Genomic DNA, 20,542 nt, shown 5'->3' with positions numbered 1-20,542 from the left:
CTTTGATGTGCATAAGAATGACCTGGTAAAGGCGGCGGTAAATGGGGGGGGGGGTGAAGGGGGAGGATGCAGACCTCAGCTCCCTACCCCCCAAAGATTCTGATCCAGCAGGTTCAGGTAGGGACCGGGAACTTGAATTTCCTTTTGATTGAAAAAGCAATACACATTGAATCTGCATTTTAATAAATACCCCCAGGAGAACCTAATTCAAGTCAACCAGCAACCACCTGGAGAATTAAAACCCAAGAAATAAAATATGCTCAGAGATAAAACCAGCATGAACATAGTGGGGCGTTTTAAGACTCCACACTGGCAGATTGGTCACTTTGAATATAAAGGATCCTTGTATAGAAATGTGAAAAATTTCAGGCTACTTGGAGCTCTGCTGTTTTGGAGTTAACTGCAAAAAAACCCAGAATCATCCTAAACTTCCTTTCTGCTCTCTCCAATTAATTTGCTAATTAAATGTGTTAACAGTACATGAGAATTTAAAATTTCAAAACAGACAAATTAGGGAGCAGTTATTAGATTAAAAGAAGAATTACCATACCTACAACCCATTTAAATATTGAGATCTCAGGCATTTTAAAATATAATTATATTTGCACAGCTCAAACTCATGTGAAACTTTTCTGGGGCATATTTATTTTGCCAAGCGAGATGCCCTTGTACAGTGAGGTGCATTATAATTGAGCATAAGCTACTCTCTCTGAGCTAGAATGTGGTACCAACATCCTAAGACACATGTACACACGTGCATCTTTAAAGACGTGCTAATCTGTACAAGCTGAACTTCGCAACTTTTTAAAAATGAAAACTGATAAAGAAAGACAAACTGGTTTAGGATTTTTACTGTCCTCGAGTGTTCGAGGCGTATTCCATTCCAGAAGAGTTTTCGGTGAAGTTTCTGCACCGGAGACCTAAAAAAACAAGAGGCTCCGTTGTTGTTGTATAGCTGAAAAAGGCAGGAGGGAGAGCCTGCTTCTTCTCTGTAACACTTTAACCTTAGATCCAGGAGAATGAGGCCTTTAAATGTGTTTCCCCAGCAACCCACAAGATGGGGTTGGCCACCTGATCAGCGTGGAAACCCTTTCATTCTTGCACCCTCTCCCCAGCTGTTGTACTGCTAAGCCCATACCAGCCTGGGTTTCCTTTCAGGAAAAAAAATAAATAAAAATAAGAGTTTCAGCTCTGTTTCCAAGGTGCGACTGTGTGTGTGAGTTCATTGAAAAATTATATCAGAGTTACCGTGGGATAGTAGGAGACTGAGACAACGGGGATCGTCCGAGGCAATAGCCCAGAAACTTTCTTTAGGCAAGTGTGGCTTCAGCCTCACATGTGAAGACTCTTGATAAATCCAACAAAGTTTAGATTAAAGAATCGACTGCTAAGGAAACATATGGGGTTCTGGATAGTGGGATTTTGTGTTTTATTGTGAATTAGGCAGAAATTTTGTCCACCTCTTGTTGAAAATATTTCTAAAATATCAGCTCATCCTAAAATAATGTTCCTACCTTAGGAAGTACATTTCAAAGATGAGACTCGAATCCGGATTTGCTAAATCAGACATCTAATGCCAGAAAGTTCTAACTTCCATTGGCTCCCTGTTGCCTCCTTAGCTTTGTCATTCAGGGCTCACTGAAGATGCCCCTGGCCTGGTCTCCCATTCCCCCTCTTTTTCCAAAATTGTCAGTTCCTGCCCTGAACACAATTTGGGTTTTCCTGCCTTGCTGCTGTGATTTTTCATTGTTCACCCTGGTCTGGAATGTCCTCCTGGAGGCACTCTCTCTCTCTGTTGACCCAAATGCTCTGTTCTATCCCAACTTAAAGACGTGGCTGGGGGCGCCTGGGTGGCTCAGTCGTTAAGCGTCTGCCTTCGGCTCAGGTCATGATCCCAGGGCCCTGGGATCGAGCCCACATCGGGCTCCTTGCTCAGTGGGGAGTCTGCTTCTTCCTCTCCCTCTGCCTGCCGCTCTGCCTACCTGTGCTCTCTCTCTCTCTGTCAAATAAATAAATAAAATCTTAAAAAAAAAAAAAAAAGACATGGCTGGGACGTTTTTCAACTGCAGGGGTCCGCAGTGGTGTCTACCATCTTTGAACTCCCTACCATAGATTTCTCCTACTCATGGTTCCAGAAAATACTTAACATTCTCCTTTACGGCATCTGTTGGGCCATATTCTTTGACTTTGTTTATACAGGCCCACCATCCCTTATCTGAATCCTTGGGTCAGATGTGTTTGAGAATTTAGACTTCTTTTTTTTTATTTTAGAAAGATAATACAGTGCATATGTTACCTTATCTAACATCCCAGTGGGGTCTTGAGGAAAACCCCATAATCAGCTCCTTCATATCTCTCTAATAAACTGTGAATTTTATACTAAGTGGATAAAGATTATAAAATAATCTCACATCAGTTCAAGGTTTTACCACCAAGTTAGTTACAAAAAAAAAAACAAAAAACAAAAAACAACCTTTTGGTTTTAACAGCTTTGTGGATTTCAGGATTATGGGAAGGAATTGTGGACCAGTTTACCTAATTATAGCTTCTTGAGGCCGAGTCTCATTGGTCGTAGTCTCATTGGTCATGGTATCATATCCACCCCCCCCCCACTTCTGGTCTCCAAATCACAGATCTAGCACAGTCCCTGCTGCAGAGTCGATGTCCAATTAACATGTATTGAATGACTAATCCTTCTGAGCGTCAGTGCTGGGTGTTTGCAGCAGTGAATGGGAATCAGCATAAGTTACAGAGACCAGTCCAAAAAGAGCCCTTAAATCTGACTTTGATTTCCAGTGATTTGACTTTTTCTTCAACGAGTGGAGGGCAGCCAAAACAAAGCAAGTTGGTTATTTATTCAGGTAATGGGGAATCAAGATGGAGGTCCAAAGGTCTGCACTTCCCATGATTCCATGCAGTTCTCGAAGGGTGACCATAGAGCTTACCTTTCTGAGGCCTCAGGAGAGTAAACAGTTGATTAGAAGCAACTGCCCGCTTTCAGGAAATTCTGTTGATTTGTCCTTTTTTATTTTCAACCCCTCAGTTCTTCCTCAAATAGGACTTTTCACTCCATCCTTGCAGGGAACTTCTTTCCTGGAGAGGGAGGGACAGTGACAAAGGTCACTATTCTACAGCACAGTGTGGCTGAAAGAGCATCAGCTGTAGGTCAGGGGACCTGTGGGCTAGTCCTGGCCCTGTCATTAACCTGCTATATCCGGGGATAAGTCCATACAGTTCTCTAGGCCACCATTTTCCTGTCTATCCAATGGGAATGGTATCAGCTCCATTAAACTCCATAGCGTTACTGTGACTAAAATGGAGAGCACATGCTTCTTTAAATTCAAATGCTTTTCAAAAGTATGGTAGTTTCAGCAACGCTGGTGAGTTCATCAACCTATCATCCAGGTGAGTGAATTCTTCCAGCCATGACTCAAAAGATACTAGTTCCCTGCCTGGCGAACTCTACCTATCTTTGACCCCATATTTAAATATCTCCTCCTCTGTGAAATCTTAGAACTACCACTTACTTATCATCCTACCTTATGCAAGTCACACCACATGCTTTATTTTTTAAATTTTATTTATTGGAGAGAGACAGAGACAGAGATAGCGAGAGAGAGCAGGAGCAGAGGGAGAGGGAGAAGCAGGTTCCCCGCTGAGCAGGGAGCCCGATGCGGGGCTCGATCCCAGTACCCTGGGATCATGACCTGAGCCGAAGGCAGACGCTTAACCAACTGAGCCACCCACCCAGGTGACCCACACACACTTTATTTTTAAAAAAATTTTTTATTTGAGTATAGCTGACACACGATGCTACCTTAGCTTCAGGTGGACGACATGCCGATTCCTCCTCTGTATACATTATGCCGTGCTCCCACCCGTCAGCATACGACGCGATTACAATTCTGTTGTCTATATTCCTCATGCTGTGCCTTTTCTTCCCATGACTTCTTCATTCCATAACTGGAAGTCTGTATCTCCACGCCCCTTCGCCCATTTTGCTCACCCTCCCACCCCCCTCCTCTCTGGCAACCATCAGTTTGTGCTCTGTATTTATAGGTCTGATCATGCTTTTTGTTTGTTTGTTCATTCATTTGTTTAGTTTTTTTCAGATTTTACGTATAAGTGAAATCATACGGTATTTGTCTTACTCAGTCTGACTTACTTCACTTAGCATCATACCGTCTAGGTCCATCTGTGTTGCCACAAGTGGGAAGAGCTCATCCTTTTATGGCTGAGTAATATTCCATTGCATATATATACACCACATCTCCCTTATCTCTTCGTCTATCAGTGGACACCTAGGTTGCTTCCATATCTTGGCTATTATAAACCATGCTGCAATAAATGTAGGGGTGCATAGATCTTTGTGAATTAGTGTTTTCGTTTTTGGGGGGTAAATACCCAGTAGAAGTCACACTACACACTTTATCTCATTCCATCCTCACAGCAGCCCTGTGTGGTAGTTACCATTGTGATGCCCATTGTATAGATGGGGAAACTGACGCACAGAGTGGGTAAGGGCCTCGCCCAAGGTCACACAGTTTACAGGTAGCAGGGCCAGGGATGTAGTACAAAATGAATTATTCTCTTCTCCTGTAGCACTATGTTTACCCTTTCCTGTGGTCCTTAACCCACAGTCTGTCTCTCCTTCACTGGACTATGAACTGCTGGAGAGCAGAGGTCATGTCTTATTATCTGACACAAGCACTTAGTGAATATTAGAAAACCGAATGCATCAGAGTGGATTCAAATGGAACAGAAAGAAAGGGAGGGAACTGGATGAAGTAACTGGCTAACCTGGGACTTCTAGTCCCGAGTGCCTTGTCTTTCCAGTCCATTCCACGAGGCTTCAGCCCACCTCTTCTGGCCACTATCATCAGGGAGTTATTTGAGAGCGCCAGGAACGACGAGTTTTCGTTTCCCGTCTGAAGGCCAAGACTGCTGTTGGCGTTCAGGCGACATTAAGTGACTATCTGTGGAAACTGATCAACTGCTCAGGCAGAGGACTTACGTTCCATGTAAGAAGCTGCCTCCGACTTTCTCTCAATCTCCCTGAGTGGTCCAGAATGCCATAAGCACAGAATATTCATGGAATTCTTCCTGAAAAATAAAAGCTGTGGAATACATTGGAGGCGGGGGAAAGAGAAAACATGAAGGTCCCTTATGAAATTGAGCAAACAATGAGAGGACTTTCCAGCTCAAATTAGTTAGAGCTGCTCAAAAGTTAAATGTCTTCAAAAATAGAAATAACCACGGGAACAATATTTACTGAGTACTTACTGTGTGCCAGGCACTGTGCTAAGTTCTTTGAACGTACCATCCTGGTCTGTGCTTGCAAAAGCCCCACGAGATAGCCACTAGAGTCCCCATTTCCCAGATCAGGAAACTGAGGTTGAGAGAGGCCAATCCGTCTGTTCAAGATCCCACAGACAACGGCGGAAGAGCTGGGGTAGGAAGCCAGGCTGGTGTGAGTACCAGGTTTTAATCAGTATACTTTATGACAACACATTTCAATTACACTTAAAATAAGAGCAGGCGGGAGACGGGCAGAGTTTAACTGTTGAGTGAGGATGTTCTCAGTGGCGTCTTGGGTGGTGCGGGATATAACCCTTGTGCACGTCGGCTTCTATTTCCCCAGAGGGGTTGCTGGCTGAGTGGCCCTGCAGAATGAGTCCCGGGAAATCTGTATTCATTCCTTCCCTTCAAGCCCCCTTCATGCCCTTTCATTCTTGGGTTTCTGAGACCAGCACCCAGTGCCCCTACGCTGCCCCACCTCTCTTCTGCCCGGCCCTCGGGTCCATTAGATTTCCAAGTTCAGCTGTAAGGCTTGGGGGCCTCAGGTGGAAATAGATGCCCCTGTTAGCCAAGGTAAGGCTGCAGAGGGCAACCCGGACCATTAGTGAGGCTAAGGAGACCTGTAACTACATCACCGAGCTTGTGTTAAGATTTATTGGTCCGTGCTCACCACTTTTTACTTATTGCATTTTTATCCCCACCGACAGCCATCGGTTAGTGATCGTGTGCGGCTGAGCCTGGCCGACTCAGTCCACTAATGGCAAAAGTGAGAGGAAATGGGACCTGCTACAGCGAGCCATCATCCCAGCCACTTAGACAGGGAGATTGTTTTTTCAGGGCTTTACACGGCCATTTCTGTTCACCCTCTAATGAATGCTTTCTGTCCATAAATGAAGCAGAGATGGAAGAAGAGGTGACTAAGTGCTAACGTAAATCGCAGTGGGTCAGCCACAAATACAGGCTTTCAAAAAATAGGGTTTGGTTTTGTTTTTTGTTTTTTTTTTTTAAGTCTAGGTTAAGGTACTTGCTGATCTCTAAAGTACTTCCTGGGTTTGATTAGTGTGCCAGATGCATCAAAAATTGCTATTTCAAATCTTTACTTTGTAATCCATGCATCAGAGTAGACGGTCTCCTTTCAAAAAAAAAAAAAAAGATAAAGATAAAGATCAGACTATAACGCGTGCTTTTCACCGTTGTATGTCTCGTACTGACTCACCAGTCACGCGCTGGGTAATAGATATTGACACTGAAATAGGCAGGCTCTGAAAAGCTCTGGTTGACCTTTACTTTGAATTTTTGGGCACATGAGTTTCTTTTTAGGTCTGATTCATTTCGACAAGGCAAAATTGACAAATGGTGGGAGAAATACTTTTATTGAACACGTCGTATCTGCGTAACAGCCGCGTGTGTCATATCAGGCCTTTTTCGTTGTCCTGAATCATATCCAGGAGCGGGATATGATCGCGTGGGCAGGCTGATCACCTTCTCACATGCTATGTTTGCCATATTGCTTTGCAGCTCGGCTTTGGATCCTTCCTTGGAATCATCGGATCAAACCTTGTTGAGAACAAACGGCAGATGGTAAGTTTTCATCGCTATAGAATCGTACTCTTCCTCTGAAAAAGCTCAATATTTATACGGATAAGTAACACACTTTTTAAGGTTGCCCAGGCCGGGCCTCAAAAGCAAATGCCCCTTTGCCTTTTCTCCTCAGCCTCCAGGGAACTTATTCTAAAGTGACCCCGTGGTATGGGACTTGTTCCTGTCTTGTCTGACCCTCCTTCAGTGCCCTGGTTAGTCTCCTTAAGTCAAAGAGATAGAATATTCTGGGTCTTGCCCTTTGCTTTCCTCCTCCCTCTCTGATGCATAACCTTTGGGGAAAGTTTTGCAGAGGGTTCCTGCCTTTTAGGATATTACACTTGTAAATCAAGATGCCCTGGGGGGTGGTCAGATGGTGGACTGATTAGACTCACCCAGTACAAGCCTCTGTGGCATCTAGACCTTGATAATGGGGTCTATTTAACAGCAAGTTTAATCAGATAAGATAATAGCTCCAGGGACAGAGAACTCTAACCATCCATTCTCCCCCAGCAATGTGGGAGATTCCCTCAGGGGAGCACTCAGCGCTCTCTTCTTCCATTTCACCTGGACTCCCCGCCTCCCCCCGCCAGTCATTTTTGCACTCTGGGCTTACATTATTCAAAATAATGGGGGAGTTTTAATTGTAGAGCTGATCATCGCATAGCTAATAATGCCAATTTCACGACAGCGTTCATCCATTATTTACCAATTCTCTGTAGTGCTGTGAAGTGAGATTGATGGGGAGAGGCTTCTGAACAACTCCTGAAGGAGAGAAGTATTTCCTCCTAGCCTGCTGAGGAGGGAGAACCTTAGGGTAGCCTTGACTTGGATTTGGTTTTGCCCTGGAGAGCAGTTTAATGCCGTGCTATTTCCCCCTGTTTACCTCCAAACACCTCAAGGAAGAAAAAGACTGATTCCGTCTCCTTCTGAGGGTCGACCCCGGGCAGATGGTGGGTTTAGGCGGCCCCCGCCCCCCACCCCCTGCCCCTGGAAGCACCTTCCTCCACATTGGCTTGTAGTATCTCCCTTGTAAAGGAAGCCAGATTATTAGGAAATCTTGTTATCTAACATGATCAGAGTATAGGGCAGTCTGGTGCAAGCAAACATTTTTCTTAAAAATTTTTGTACGTACTACACAGAGTTGATCGGTTCCAGAGACTTCCACCCTTGTGAGAGGTCTTTGATATCTAAATCTTAATAAGTTGAATGTTCCTTCTTCAACCATGCAGAAGGCCAGGTGGGGTTGTGTGGGGCCTCAGAATCGTCCCTGTCTTCATCACTGCCCATGGCGAGGGGTTGAGAAGAACACTGGACCGGGAGCTGGTGGGCACCGGGCTCTTCTGTAGACTGGATGGGGACCCTGGGCGCACCCACTACCCCTCTTTGAGCCTCCGGCCCCACAATAAATAAAACGGGTGGACTACACGACATCAAATGTCCAACATCTTTTGGAGTCTGAGGATGGAGGAGCCACAAAAATTCCTCCACGGGGATAGGATATTCCTCCACAGACATCATGCTCGGTATCAGCAAAATCTCCTCTTGATCGGGTGTCCACAGACTCACGGGGTGAATTTCTTAGCTTGCCCTGAGAATGTAAAAAATGCCTTCGGCGGCCCCTACCCCTCATCCCACTCATCCTGCGTGACTGATGAAAAGCACCCCCATGGGGTGGCAGGCCAGAGTTGGGCTTTGGCTGGCATTCTCTTGGGGATCCTCTAGGCTCCAGGAACAGCAAGAGTGGAAGGCTAACAGACACTTGTGTTTTGTCCCCCCACCCCCACCCCCACCCCCGCAGCTGGTGGCTTCTATCGTCTTTATCAGCTTCGGTGTGATTGCGGCCTTTTGTTGTGCCATTGTGGATGGGGTCTTTGCTGCCAGACACATCGTGAGTACTTTCAGGCCCGGGTCAGAGGACGCGTGCAACAGAGCAAGGCTTCGTTGAGTGTGTGCGGCGGGATGTGTGTGCTAAAGGGCTGTGACAGTACAGAGGAGGGGGAAACAGGATCCCTGTCTCAGGTTGCTGAGCGTCAAGAGGAGGACGCCACTGGACCCCCGGTCATCTAGAGAACCGGGGCTAAGCTGGGGGCATAAACTCTAAGTGCCGGAGCATTTCTCTTGGGCTCCAGTGGCCAGGAACAGGCTTCCCTGCATCAGCCTTTGACATGCGAGTGAGATTTGGGAAGGCAGAAGCAAGGGCACTGGGGCCAGGGGAAGGGCCTTGGAAGTGACGCTGGGGACAAGGAGGGAGGGAGAAGCAGGAAGGCCTATGAGTTCTGAGGGCCTCGGAGGTTTCAACAGTGACAGGAACAGACCATGAGGACAGAGTCACCTCTTCTCAGATTCCTGAACTTTGCTGTCCCTACAACGGGGGTTGGCGTTTAGTGATGTGATTGGGGTCCAGAAAAAACCCCAGTGCTAGAAGCTTCCACTCAGAGCCCAGTCCTGGCGTTTAGGGGCCAAATCCTCAAAGCTGCCCCTTGAGGAAAGCCATTTGACTCCTGAAGCCCAAACTTGGGCTCTTCTCTGAGGAAGCCTGGGCTTCAGGGCATTCCCATGTGGCTCTCCACAGGAGCCCTCGCCCCTCTTTTAGTACTTTCCATTCCACACTATTCCAGACAGTGCCTATGACCCATAGTACTTTCAGGGTTTCATAAAAATATTATCCTTTCTTTTCAAATCAGTAGACAAGCGATGAGCTTTTAGGTCAAGGAGAAGTTTTCGCATATAAATATATTTGTCTTTATAACAATGCAGTCATTCGATATAATTAAAATAAAGAAAACATAATTTTCAATATCTTTTAATGGAGAGAGGGGCCCACAAAAGCAAAAGTGCCTAGGTCCCAGGGAGGTCATAACATAGCCCTGATCAGGCCCAAAACCAAAATCAAAAGCGAGCCACCACAGCTTACCGGGTCCTCACAACAGACACAAATACTCCTTTTATTCCTACTGAATCAGCATGGAAAATGAAGGCATCTCAGGAGTTAGTTGGAAATGTTTTGTTTTCCAAAACAGCCAATTGAGGGCAAAATTGTATTATCAGAATCTTCTGTGGATCGATGACATTGGCAAATAGTGCAGGTCATCCTGAGGCATGAGTATGGTTGGATCTGGGGAAGGATGATCTGTGACACTGTTATCTCAATTCCCACTTGCTCTTGGACCCCCCTCTCCGGCGTAAGAGTCAGTCCTTCGTTTGCCAAGATTAGAGGAACTCATGCGGTCAGTGCTGCCCCACAAACAGTCTCTGAACTGGTGTCTCAGGAGATAATTTCTGGGCAGGGGGCAGAGTCAGGGGTGGGAGAGAGAGACTCTTGGCCCAATTTTCTTTTCAGGGCCAAGAATTTAAAGGTAGGCCCCGATATCAGACCCACCCTTTTGGATTTTAGCTGAGGGCAGCCATCTTCTTCATCTTTTCTTTCTTAAAAAGGCCCATGACACATTGGGAACTTGTGACATCCACAAGCCTACCACCCTCACATAGCGAGTCTTAGCATTTCTGCATATTACCCTCTGAGCACACACCTGTTTGTGTAGCTGGTTACAGCCAATCACAGCATGCGTGCTATTTTGTATTCAACAGGAGCCATCTTAATAACAATAATGCCTTGTTTTTGTGGAGCGCATTTAGCTTTTCAATGTGGCTTCCCATCTATTATCTCATTTGAGGCCCACAGCAATCCTGTGAGATATGTAGGGCAGGCATTATTATCCCCATTTGACAAGGAGTATTCACTCTGAGGCAGTCTCCATGGTAACAGAGGCCTAGTGGCCAAGAAGCCTGCAGTAGATTTTGATGGCATCATGAGCTAAAATGGCTTCCTCCTTTTCCCTCCTCCTCCCACTCTTGATGTGTATTTTTTTTTAAACAGCTTTATTGAGATATAGTTCACATCCCATATAATTTGCCCATTTAAAGTGTACAGTTCAGCGGGTTTCAGTATCTTCGCTGTTACGGGCAAACCATCACCACATCAGTTTTAGAAGGTTTTCATCATCCCCCCCAAAGAAACCCCGTATTCGGGGCTTTCACCTCCTTATGCCCCATTCCCCTCAGCCCTAGGCAACCACGAGGCTACTGTTCCTTCTCTACAGATTTCTCTATATTAATTAACCTTTCATATTAATGGAATCATGTAATATTATAGTCTTCTGCGACCTGACTTCTTTTTATGTCGTATGATATTCTCGGGGCTCATCCATGCTGTAGCTGCATTTCTTTTTATGGCCTGATATTATTCCATCATATGGATATACCACATTTTGTTTATCCATTCACCGGTGGACATTTAGGTCGTTTCCAGCTCGTGGCTTTTACCAATAATGCTGCTATAAACATTCATGTACTGTGTGGCCACATGTTTTCATTTTCCTTGAGTATATACCTAGGAGTGGAATTGCTGGATCATATCATAACTATGTTTACCCTTTTGAGGACCTACCAGACAGTTTTCCAAAACAGCCACACCATTTTGCATTCCCGCCAGAAGTGTAGGTACGAGAGTTCTAATTCCTGCGCTTCCTTGCCAACTCTTGGTATCTGACTTTTTAATTCTAGCCATCCTGGTGGGAATGACGTGGTACCTCGCTGTGGTTTTGATTTGCATTTCCTTGATCCTCCTCCCATGTTTTTTTGATCACTGGCCTCCATCAGAGGCAATGGGGAAAAATCCAGTTATATTTACTGGAAGTTTCCTCTAATGACCACCTACCTATCTCTGACTCCAGGCCCTCGGCACTTCCTACAGTTAGTGGCCTACAGTAGAGCATTTGATTCAGGGATTTGGGGTAAAGCTGGATGAAACTTTAAGAAAACCTTTCTGCTTACCCTGTACCTATCCTATGATATCTGCCAGTCCTCACTGATACCCAGAGAGTTTAGAGGAAGAAGGCTTTATTGATGTATGGTGATATCTATTGGCCAGTTTAATGAAAGGCACTTTTGCGCCCTAGCACCACTTGGGTGGCCTAAAGCCAGTCTTTTCTTTTCCTTTCTTTCTTTCCTTTTCTTTTTTTATAAATAATGTATTTTTTAAAAGATTTTACTTTTAAGTAATCTCTACACCCAACGTGGGGCTCGAACTCACAACCCCGAGGTCAAGAGTCACACACTCTACCCGCTGAGCCGGCCAAGGCACCCCTAAGCCCGCCTTTTCTGTTGTTGGAGTCCTTCAGCACCATCTTGCCCTGTCCTTTGACCTGGGGGCGTGTGTGCTTCCTCGCAAGCCCTACCCTTCTTACACACCCCTCTAAAGGTGTCTTGTTCCTTCTCTCGGTTGTCTCTTATTTCCTTCCCTTCCCCTCCCCCTAACACGGCCATTAGCCAGCTGGGAAAGTCGCTTTACCTTCTTGGGTCCCAGTTTCCTTCCCTTCAGTAACCTCCCTAAGGGAGCCTGGCACAGAGTAGCCTCTCACCATGAAGCAACTTTCATTTCCATCTCTTCACTCCGCAATTGGTAGCCCTTCAGATTAAAAAGGTTGCCGAGGCCGAGCTGAGTGACTTTTTCCTACCTCCCGACGGGGTCTCAATGCAGATTAGCCACCAAAGGCAGCGCATGGACAACCACCACGTGTGACCGGGTCTGTCTTCATTTAGTTGGTGGCTGAACGCTTTTTGCAGAACCGGGAGGTCAGGAGGACTGTGACAGCACATCAAGCCTCCCCTTCCCCAAGATAAGAAGGGCCTCTGCTCTTCCCCAAACACGGAAGATAAACCCTGCTGAGTACGAACATGAGCACCTTCATTCCTTCCCAGCCTGACTCCAGCCTAAGCCAACATTGAACAGACAGGACGTTTCACAGAAAAGCAGCTGATGGAAAGTCCTAGGTCCTCGATGGAGCTGGAGGCTGGGAGGCTGGAAGCCCTTGGGTGCCAGGAACAGGAGATGGCAAATCATGGGTGGGAAAAGCAGCCACCGGGGTTATTGAAAATGGTGAGAAAAGTGGGGGCAGGAGGGAGGGTGGTTTGGCCAAACCCCACAGGTCATTTTGCGTAAACTGCTTGTCCCATCCTAGCCTGCTTTTGGCCAAAGCCTCCTACCCCTTGGGGGATGTTTAGCATCACCCCAGAAGTGAACAGCATCCCCTGCCTGCAAGTTCCCGGGCAGCGCTGGATCGTGTCTGTCTGTTCTACCCCAACCCCCACGCCTGAGAGCTCCCTCACCAGGAAGCTGGCCAAGCCAGGAGGGTAAGTCAACTGTCCTTGAGCCCCATGTTAGTCTTCTGGGCTTTCGCAGTATTTTTGGAGGTCACGGTCTTTATCTAATCTGTGTAGTTGAGTGAAAATGGCTTATAGTTCAGCTGAGTTAAAATCTACAGCAGCCTCCGTAGCTGCTCATCCCCCTGGGGCTTGCTTCCTGAGCTCTTCCTTCTGGAAACACTGTGGCAGTGACAGCAGCGAGCATGTCAGCCAGCCTGAGTCCTGTCCTCAGGTGACAATGAGACCTCATCGTCGGAGCAGGGCTCCCTCCTTTTGGGAGTATGATGTTGCAAGAGTTCTGCATCTTGTTCCCTGGGGGCTCTTGGGAAGACGATGAAGACTAGAAATAAAAGAAAACCAGAGAGGAAATTTCAAGGAACCGATTTCTCAATCAGTTTCCTAATTTGTCATTAACCAAGTGGCCCAGTGGAAAGCAGTTATGAGAACATTTGTATCTAATCCTCAGATTCTCGGGCCCATAGATGGGCAGCTTTCAGAAACTAACCCGACCCACTGCCTGCTCGTGTGTGTGTGTGTGTGTGTGTGTGTACGAGCATGCGCGCGCATTTTCAAATCTTTTATTACCCATCAGAGCGCTTGCTGCTTTGTTTTCCAAAACCCAAACTCTTTGGTTTGCTGTTTCCCTTTCCAGGATCTGAAACCACTCTATGCTAATCGGTGCCACTACGTCCCCAAGACATCCCAGAAGGAAGCTGAGGAGGTGAGCCGGAATGAAGCTGCATGCCTTACCTTTTGGGAAAGTCTTCTGCTCTGCCTGAAACCCCCTTTCTTTTACTCCTTTTCACGGGCCTAAGGCTTGCCACTAGGTGTCTGTAGTTGATTTGTTCAGTGGGTCAGAGCACAAGTCTAATGAGGCCATGGTCATAGGTTGGAACCTCATAAGACCTAATCAGATTTACTTTGCTCTGTGGCCACGGGCTACCCCTGTGACCCCAGCAGGCAGCCTCTCAGTGTGTGGCTTCGATCCCAAGAGGGACAGATGAGTACAGAGGCCACAGGGCAGGCCCCTCCCCCAGCTCTGCAGATGATAGTTTCGTTGCTTGGATTCGGTGCCCAGCTGGAAGAAAAACAGAAGCTCCACCAGAGCCCTGGGTCTGGACTAGGGAGGCAGAGCCTGAGTCCCACACGCAAGACAATTCGGAAAGCCAAATGAGGGTCACTGAGAAGCCTGGGCCACTTTGCCCGGCAACTTCTCTCTCTTGCCCCAGCAATCCTTGCGCTCCATGCGCCTCATGCAGAACTAGAGGCAGTGGGCAGTGAGGTGAAGCTTGGCCCCGGGTCATTTTCAGAAAGTGACCCACCCACTGCCTGCTCAGCGTGCACACAATAATCACCCCCCAACCCAGAGAGCCCTTGAATGGGAAACTACCATTCGACATAAAATACAATGAATGGTGCCCTTGGAGCTCAGCAAAGCGATGGCCTTGCTCCCAAAGCACCAGGGCAAATACTTCTATTATGGCTCTGCCTTTCACCTGCCCCCCCACCCAACACGCTTCCCCCTGAACGCAAATTTGCCGTTTTTTCTAACTATCCTCTGGTTCAAAAGGAGGAGTAGAAACGTGTGTGTGCCGACAGCTTATCAGAAAGGCAGTGAGCATTTGCCTGAAGGACCCGATATAAAAAAAAGTGCCTGTTTACCACGAATATTCTCTATAACACAGTGAAACACATTCGCAAGCACTTCATTGCATCCATATGGGGAAGGGAGTCTGGAAAAGTTCTTGAAAGACGGTAAATGGAAAAATCAATGTTTTAAATTGTTTGCAGACTCGAGATGTGCACAAATGTCATTGCTGTTCTCTTGATTTCGTGCTGAGCGCTTTCTTGTGTTAACTTGGTGACTGTGAAAATATTAATAATGACTTCCATAGGTTCACTTGTAACCCTGGTCCCCCTAACCCTATTTTTCCTATATAAGGTCATAAGTTCCTCAACCAAAAATTCTCCTTCCGCGAGGGTTATGAGGAACCTCACCCAGGCAGCTAGAGAGGTACTATTGTACTTCAGAGTGCATGTGATGGCCCTCTTGTCTTCCTCCCCCTCTGCTCCCCTCCCCCCCATCCCCTGGTTCCCCTTCCCCCCCGCCCGCCCCGTCCTCATTTCCTACTGTCATTTGTTCTTCCGTCTGTCCTTCCATCCATCCTTCCTTCCTCTGCATCTCCGCCATTCAGGGATGGGGCACTGAGGGCTGTGGCCAGGGGGCTGGGCGGACCCCGGTTCCCCAGTGGCTTGTCTCAGGCACGAGTTCAGCCAGCCCAGGGCCCGCGTGGGGGTGTTCATCTGACAGCCGTCCATACCGTCCTTACCGTCTCCATCAGGCACTAACTCATATTTCCAGTCCCAGAGGGTCCTGCCCCCCATCCCGGGCCAGCCCATCTCCTCACTGTTGTGTGCGCCCTCAGGTGAACTGCCCTCACCTCAGCCGAGGATTCTGCACACCTCGCATCCGGGGCAACACCTGCTTCTGCTGCGACCTCTACAACTGTGGCAAGTACGTGCTGAGCGCCCAGGCTCGGGGAATAACGGTCGGACGCCAACAGGGACTAGAAGGGGCGGGGGCGGGAGGACGGAGCGCCAAGGGCACGTGCTACGGATCAGAGAAATGGAAGGCGTTGGTCTGTCAACAGATTTCTGGCCTTCTCCGTGCCAGGCGCCGTGCAGAGTGCTTTGGAATATTTGATCTCATTTAGTCCTCACCTCTGATGGACGAAGGGTGACCATCTCCATTTTACAGATGTTGAGAGTGAGACTCAGAGGAAGCAGACACCTGGTTCAAGGTCACACAGAACTTGAAATGGTAGAGATAGGGTTCAAACCCAGTTCTGTCCTAAGTCCAAGTTCAATGGCCCTCAACAAATAGTTATTGAGCACTTTCTCTGGGCCTGGCCCGGTTCTAGACACTGCTGATTCAGCAGCAAGCAGAATAAAAGTCCTTGCCCTGATGAAGCTTATATTTTATTAGGGAAGACAGTCGATAGCACATGAATATATAATATGCCAAGTGTTGATCAGAGGTCTGAGAAAAAAACGAGCCTGGGGTGGTAGATAGATAGTGACAAGGTGAAGAGCACATGTGCTGTGTGAGACAGAGTAGCCAGGGAAGGTCTCTTTGAGGAGGGGACATTTGTGCAGAGACCCGAATGAAGCCAGAGGGCAGCCCAAGTAAATACCTGGGGCAGGAGGGTTTCAAGCAGCAGGAACAGCAAGTGCAAAGTTCCCAAGGCCGGAGCGGGCTTGGTGCTCGTCCTGTCATAACCACTCTGGCTCTCTGCCCTCTAATAGCAAAAACATCACTTATTCTTTCTTTCAAAACATACTTAGGTGGTAGGAATACGGAGTCTGCTGCTGAGGAGCTCACAGACTAGTAGGGAAGACAGACGTGTAGACAACTGATTACAGACAACAGAGTGTGATAAGTAGAGTGGGGATCAGTGGGCATACTGGGGACCCTGGCCACCCAAATGACTGAAGTCAGAGGTGCTGGGGGACAGTGTCAAGGAGGAGGTGATGTGGGAGCTGAAATTTAAAGGGTAAGTAGGGAGTTAGAAAACAAACCAAAAGGGGGTAGAGGTGGGGAGGGTATTCCCAGCAATTGTGTGGTAGGGGCAGTTTGACAGGGGGTAGGAGGTGAGGACTGAGCTATAGTCAGAGGCCCAGTCATAGAGGGCTCACTGGCCACGGGAATGACTTTGGACTTGACCCTGTAAGCAATCTGGACTCAACTCCAGACCCCATAAACCACTGAATGCTGTAGCATGGAAGATGGGGAGCAGAGGGCTTGGAAAGGGAGAGAGGAAGAGAGGAGTTGGCAGAGGGGGCCTGGATGGAGCTAAATCCAGAGGAGTCAGATGGATGCAGCCCCCTCCTCACTCCCACTCCCTCCTCTTGGTATTGGGGGGCCTGTCCCTCTGGTCTGAGGATTAAGACCCAACAGCCTGGAGGCAGGGAGGGGACGTGGGGGGGTGCTCACACCAGCCTCATTCCGTTAAAAGGTTGGGCAGGTGGAAGAAGAGAAAACTTAAGGACTCAAATGAGGTTTGGGGATTATCTGGGAGGTTCAATTATTCATGTTGTAATAATAACTAACACTTGTAAGGGACTTCCCTCCTTCGCAGCGGTGATCGAGAGCTGGCTATAATTGTACTTCCTGAGCTCATCTTCCAAAAATGATCAAAGGAATGTAAAATAGGTCCGAGGGGAATTGGGGTTATTTTTCTCTCTTTCCTTTTGCCTCCCCTTCCCTGCTGCTGTCCTTCTCTCTCCTTCTCCCCCACTCACCCACACATTGCTCTTTCCCCCCGCTCCTGTGGCCCACTCCCCCTCTTTTCCCACTTCCTAGCCTGGGGGGGGGGCGGCGCCGGGTCTGGGAGCCGGCCAGTCCCGGAGGGCTGCGAAGTGACTTCTTGCAGATACACCTTTCTCTCTGCAATTAAGTGTGTTGCTGGAAAAGGTTTGAATAAACCAAATCCTACTTTAAATTCCATTTAGCTGAGTCCTTAGGTGAATTTTTTTTTTTTTTCCGAAAGCGGAGGCTCAAGCCCAGTGTATCTTCCTGTCAATCTGAACTTGATAATAACTGACTTTCTTACTTTCTTAAAGCAAGTTATGCCAGTATGGTCTTCAAGGCTCTAAAGGCAGGGAACATGACTTCATCTTATCTATATCCCCAGGCCCTGACACAGGACCGGGCATGAGTAAAGACCTAATGAAACAGGAGTGACATTTGTTGGAAAGTACCGAAAAGAAGAGCACCCTTTTCACCAGGAAGATAACTTATTGGCCTAGGCAACTAAGAGGGGTCACGGAGACATTGTCCCTAAAGATCTTCAAGCCCGTAAATGGTTTTCACCTACCGAGACCAGCCCCGGGTATCAGTCAAGGCCCTGTCTGCAGTGCAAAATTTCCAAAGGCAAAGCCACTAGGAAAAGACTTCCTGAACTTTCCATCAGGAAACAGTCCCACTGGGGTCATAAACCAAGGCCCACGAGACTTTAAGAGGCAATGATCCTACAATAGAGGGCAAAGTTTTTCCTTGTCTCGAGGCTTTCTCCAGCCAGCGCCAGAGAGATCTGCACTCCAGGCCTAAACATAGCTAGCAACAAGCATTCTGAGAGACGCGGGGGCTTTAATTTTGCCGAGCGCGTATTTGTTTTCCTCACACGAAACCTATTTTTAATCGATTGGCAGCTCCCCGAGTCCATTTCCTGGAAAGAAGTCCAAGAAAAAAAAAGTAGGAACAAAAACATCAGGCAGTCATTTGTACAGAGCTATGGAAACAGAGTTTCTACTGTCCCCTCAAACCCACAGACCTTCCTTGACATCAAGGCAGTGAGGTTTTAATACCAAACATAGATTATTCCATTTAGCCTTGTGCAGGAAGGTGGCCTTCTCTAGGACACAGCTCCTCAGCAGCTGCCTCTCAGAGCACTTCACTCAGCTTTGGAGAGGTCAAGTCAGATCACTGGTTTCCAGCGTGTCACCTAAAGGAAATGGAAGGATATGGGGTGGTTTGTGAACTGCTTCAGCTGGTAACAAAACGAAAGGAGATAGCTTACTTTCATTCATTCCTCCCTTCAGCAAACTTTTATTGAGCTCCTGAAATATGTGCCAGGGACTGTTCGAGAAGAATAGGTATGGAGAAAGCATAATTTTACCCTGACGGAACTCAGTTTACCAGCGGGGTTGTGGGGAGGGCAGCTTAGACCCATACAAAGATTCCCATGATTCCAGGCCCCTATGGAAGAGCAGAAGGATGCCCTGCTGCCTCATCCAAGATCTGTTGCCTCCTCCTTCGTTAAGGAGGCAACTGAAACACAGAGAGGTTATCTGTTTCTCAAGGCACACCCAGCAAGTTGGGAGCAAGAGGGTGAAAGCCCATATTGGGTAATCAAGCTCATGATCAATGCCACAGTCTTTGAACTCAGTTACTCAGTCACCAGGTATTTATTGATGACTTACGATGTTTCTACCCCTGTGCTCGGCAGTGAGGAAGACACAACAGATGTGTAAGAGATGACCCTCACCCTCAAGAGGTTACAATTTAGATGGAGACGTTACGTCCACCTTGGCTGTAGCCTCAGCACCCAGCACAGTACTCAGCACTGAGTGGGCCCTCAATAAACATCGGGTTGAATGACTAACTGAATTACTGACATTTGCAAAGTGCCAAACTAAGAGGAACAGACTGTCTGAGGCTGTGGGAGTCCAGGGAAAAAGCCAATGAATGGGGCACTGGAGTCCTTGAGGAAGACACTAGGGAGATGGGTATGGAAGCTTCAAGCAGTGGGAGAGGTTCAGACAGGCAGAGAACAGAAGGCAGTACCTTCCATGCAGGGAGAGAAATCTGAGCATAGGTTTGGAATAAGTACCCAGCCTGGCCAGGGCCGGGCTCCTGGGGGCTCCAGGCTAGCTGGAACGCGGACTCCATTTTGGACTCGGGTTATGGCAGACTGAGGAATTTGGACCCCTTTGCCGGAAGGTAATGAATGGGGAGCCATGGAAGGATTTTGATTAAATGAATTATTCCATTTTAAAAATGTTTGAGGAAGCTTAATCGGGCAGTGGTAGGGTCTGGTAAGAGAGCCTTGCAGGCCTGGAGACTGAACCAAGTGGAATCATGAATCTCACACAGAAACAGACCGCATTCATTTGCTAAACCCTGAACCAGGGCTAAGTATTAATGTTCTTTTCCTTCATGGTTAAGTAAAAAATATTTCCAAAGCTGCTGAACCTGCTCAAACTGGAACCAAACATATAGTATCTAAAATAATTGAGTATTTTTAAACAAACCACTAACCTATCACGGTGGTGTGGTCTGTGCCTTTCAAGTGTCAACCCTTTTTTTTTTTTTAAAGATTTTATTTATTTATTTGAGAGAGAGAGAGAGAGAGAGTATGAGAAGCGGGAGGGTCAGAGGGAGAAGCAGACTCTCTGCTGAGCAGGGAGCCCGATGCGGGACTCGATCCCGGGACCCTGGGATCATGACCTGAGCCGAAGGCAGTCGCTTAACCAACTGAGCCACTCAGGCGCCCAAGTGTCAACCCTTTTAATAACAAGATTCTAAGGTTCGTTGCCAGAGGCTGGCTCTTAGAAGGGGAAAAAAAAACGTAGCTACATGTTTTGCCGGGGGCTCTTATTATGTGCTGCCGTGCATTCTCTCATTAAATCCCCCAGGCTTGGAGAAGTTAAGCAAGTTGCTCAGGGTCAGACAGCAAATAAGTGACAGAGCTGGGATCCAAATGCAGTCCGACTCCAGAGTCTTCTGTGTCGTCCTGCCTGTCTGTGTGTACTCGGCCCGCCCTCAGTGTGTTGGGAAGTAGACAGAGATAATTTGGGGGAAGTCAGAAGCTGACTCTTCAGCCTTCCTGCACCCCGACAACCCCGCACTCATCCTTACCCACGGGCCTGCCTTTTGGCAGTCCTGTCTGCGCCTCTT

General features: G+C 47.5%; 1 protein-coding gene across 1 annotated transcript in view; it reads left to right on the top strand.

Annotated features, from left to right (window-relative positions):
- TMEM255A (transmembrane protein 255A) overlaps nt 1–20,542 on the top strand; it is a 46,256-nt gene that overhangs the window by 9,675 nt on the left and 16,039 nt on the right. Inside the window, exons 3-7 of the mRNA XM_035005592.1 lie at nt 6,817–6,879; nt 8,678–8,767; nt 13,736–13,804; nt 15,026–15,097; nt 15,510–15,598. Of these exons, the coding sequence (XP_034861483.1) occupies nt 6,817–6,879; nt 8,678–8,767; nt 13,736–13,804; nt 15,026–15,097; nt 15,510–15,598 (383 nt within the window). The remainder of the gene's footprint in view (nt 1–6,816; nt 6,880–8,677; nt 8,768–13,735; nt 13,805–15,025; nt 15,098–15,509; nt 15,599–20,542) is intronic.

The sequence above is a fragment of the Mirounga leonina genome, unplaced genomic scaffold (assembly GCF_011800145.1).
Source record: "Mirounga leonina isolate KUSES-001 unplaced genomic scaffold, KU_Mleo_1.0 Mir_101664, whole genome shotgun sequence".
Taxonomy (NCBI): domain Eukaryota; kingdom Metazoa; phylum Chordata; class Mammalia; order Carnivora; family Phocidae; genus Mirounga; species Mirounga leonina.
Note: the sequence above shows the minus strand (reverse complement) of the source record. Positions and strands in the feature narration are given on the sequence as shown.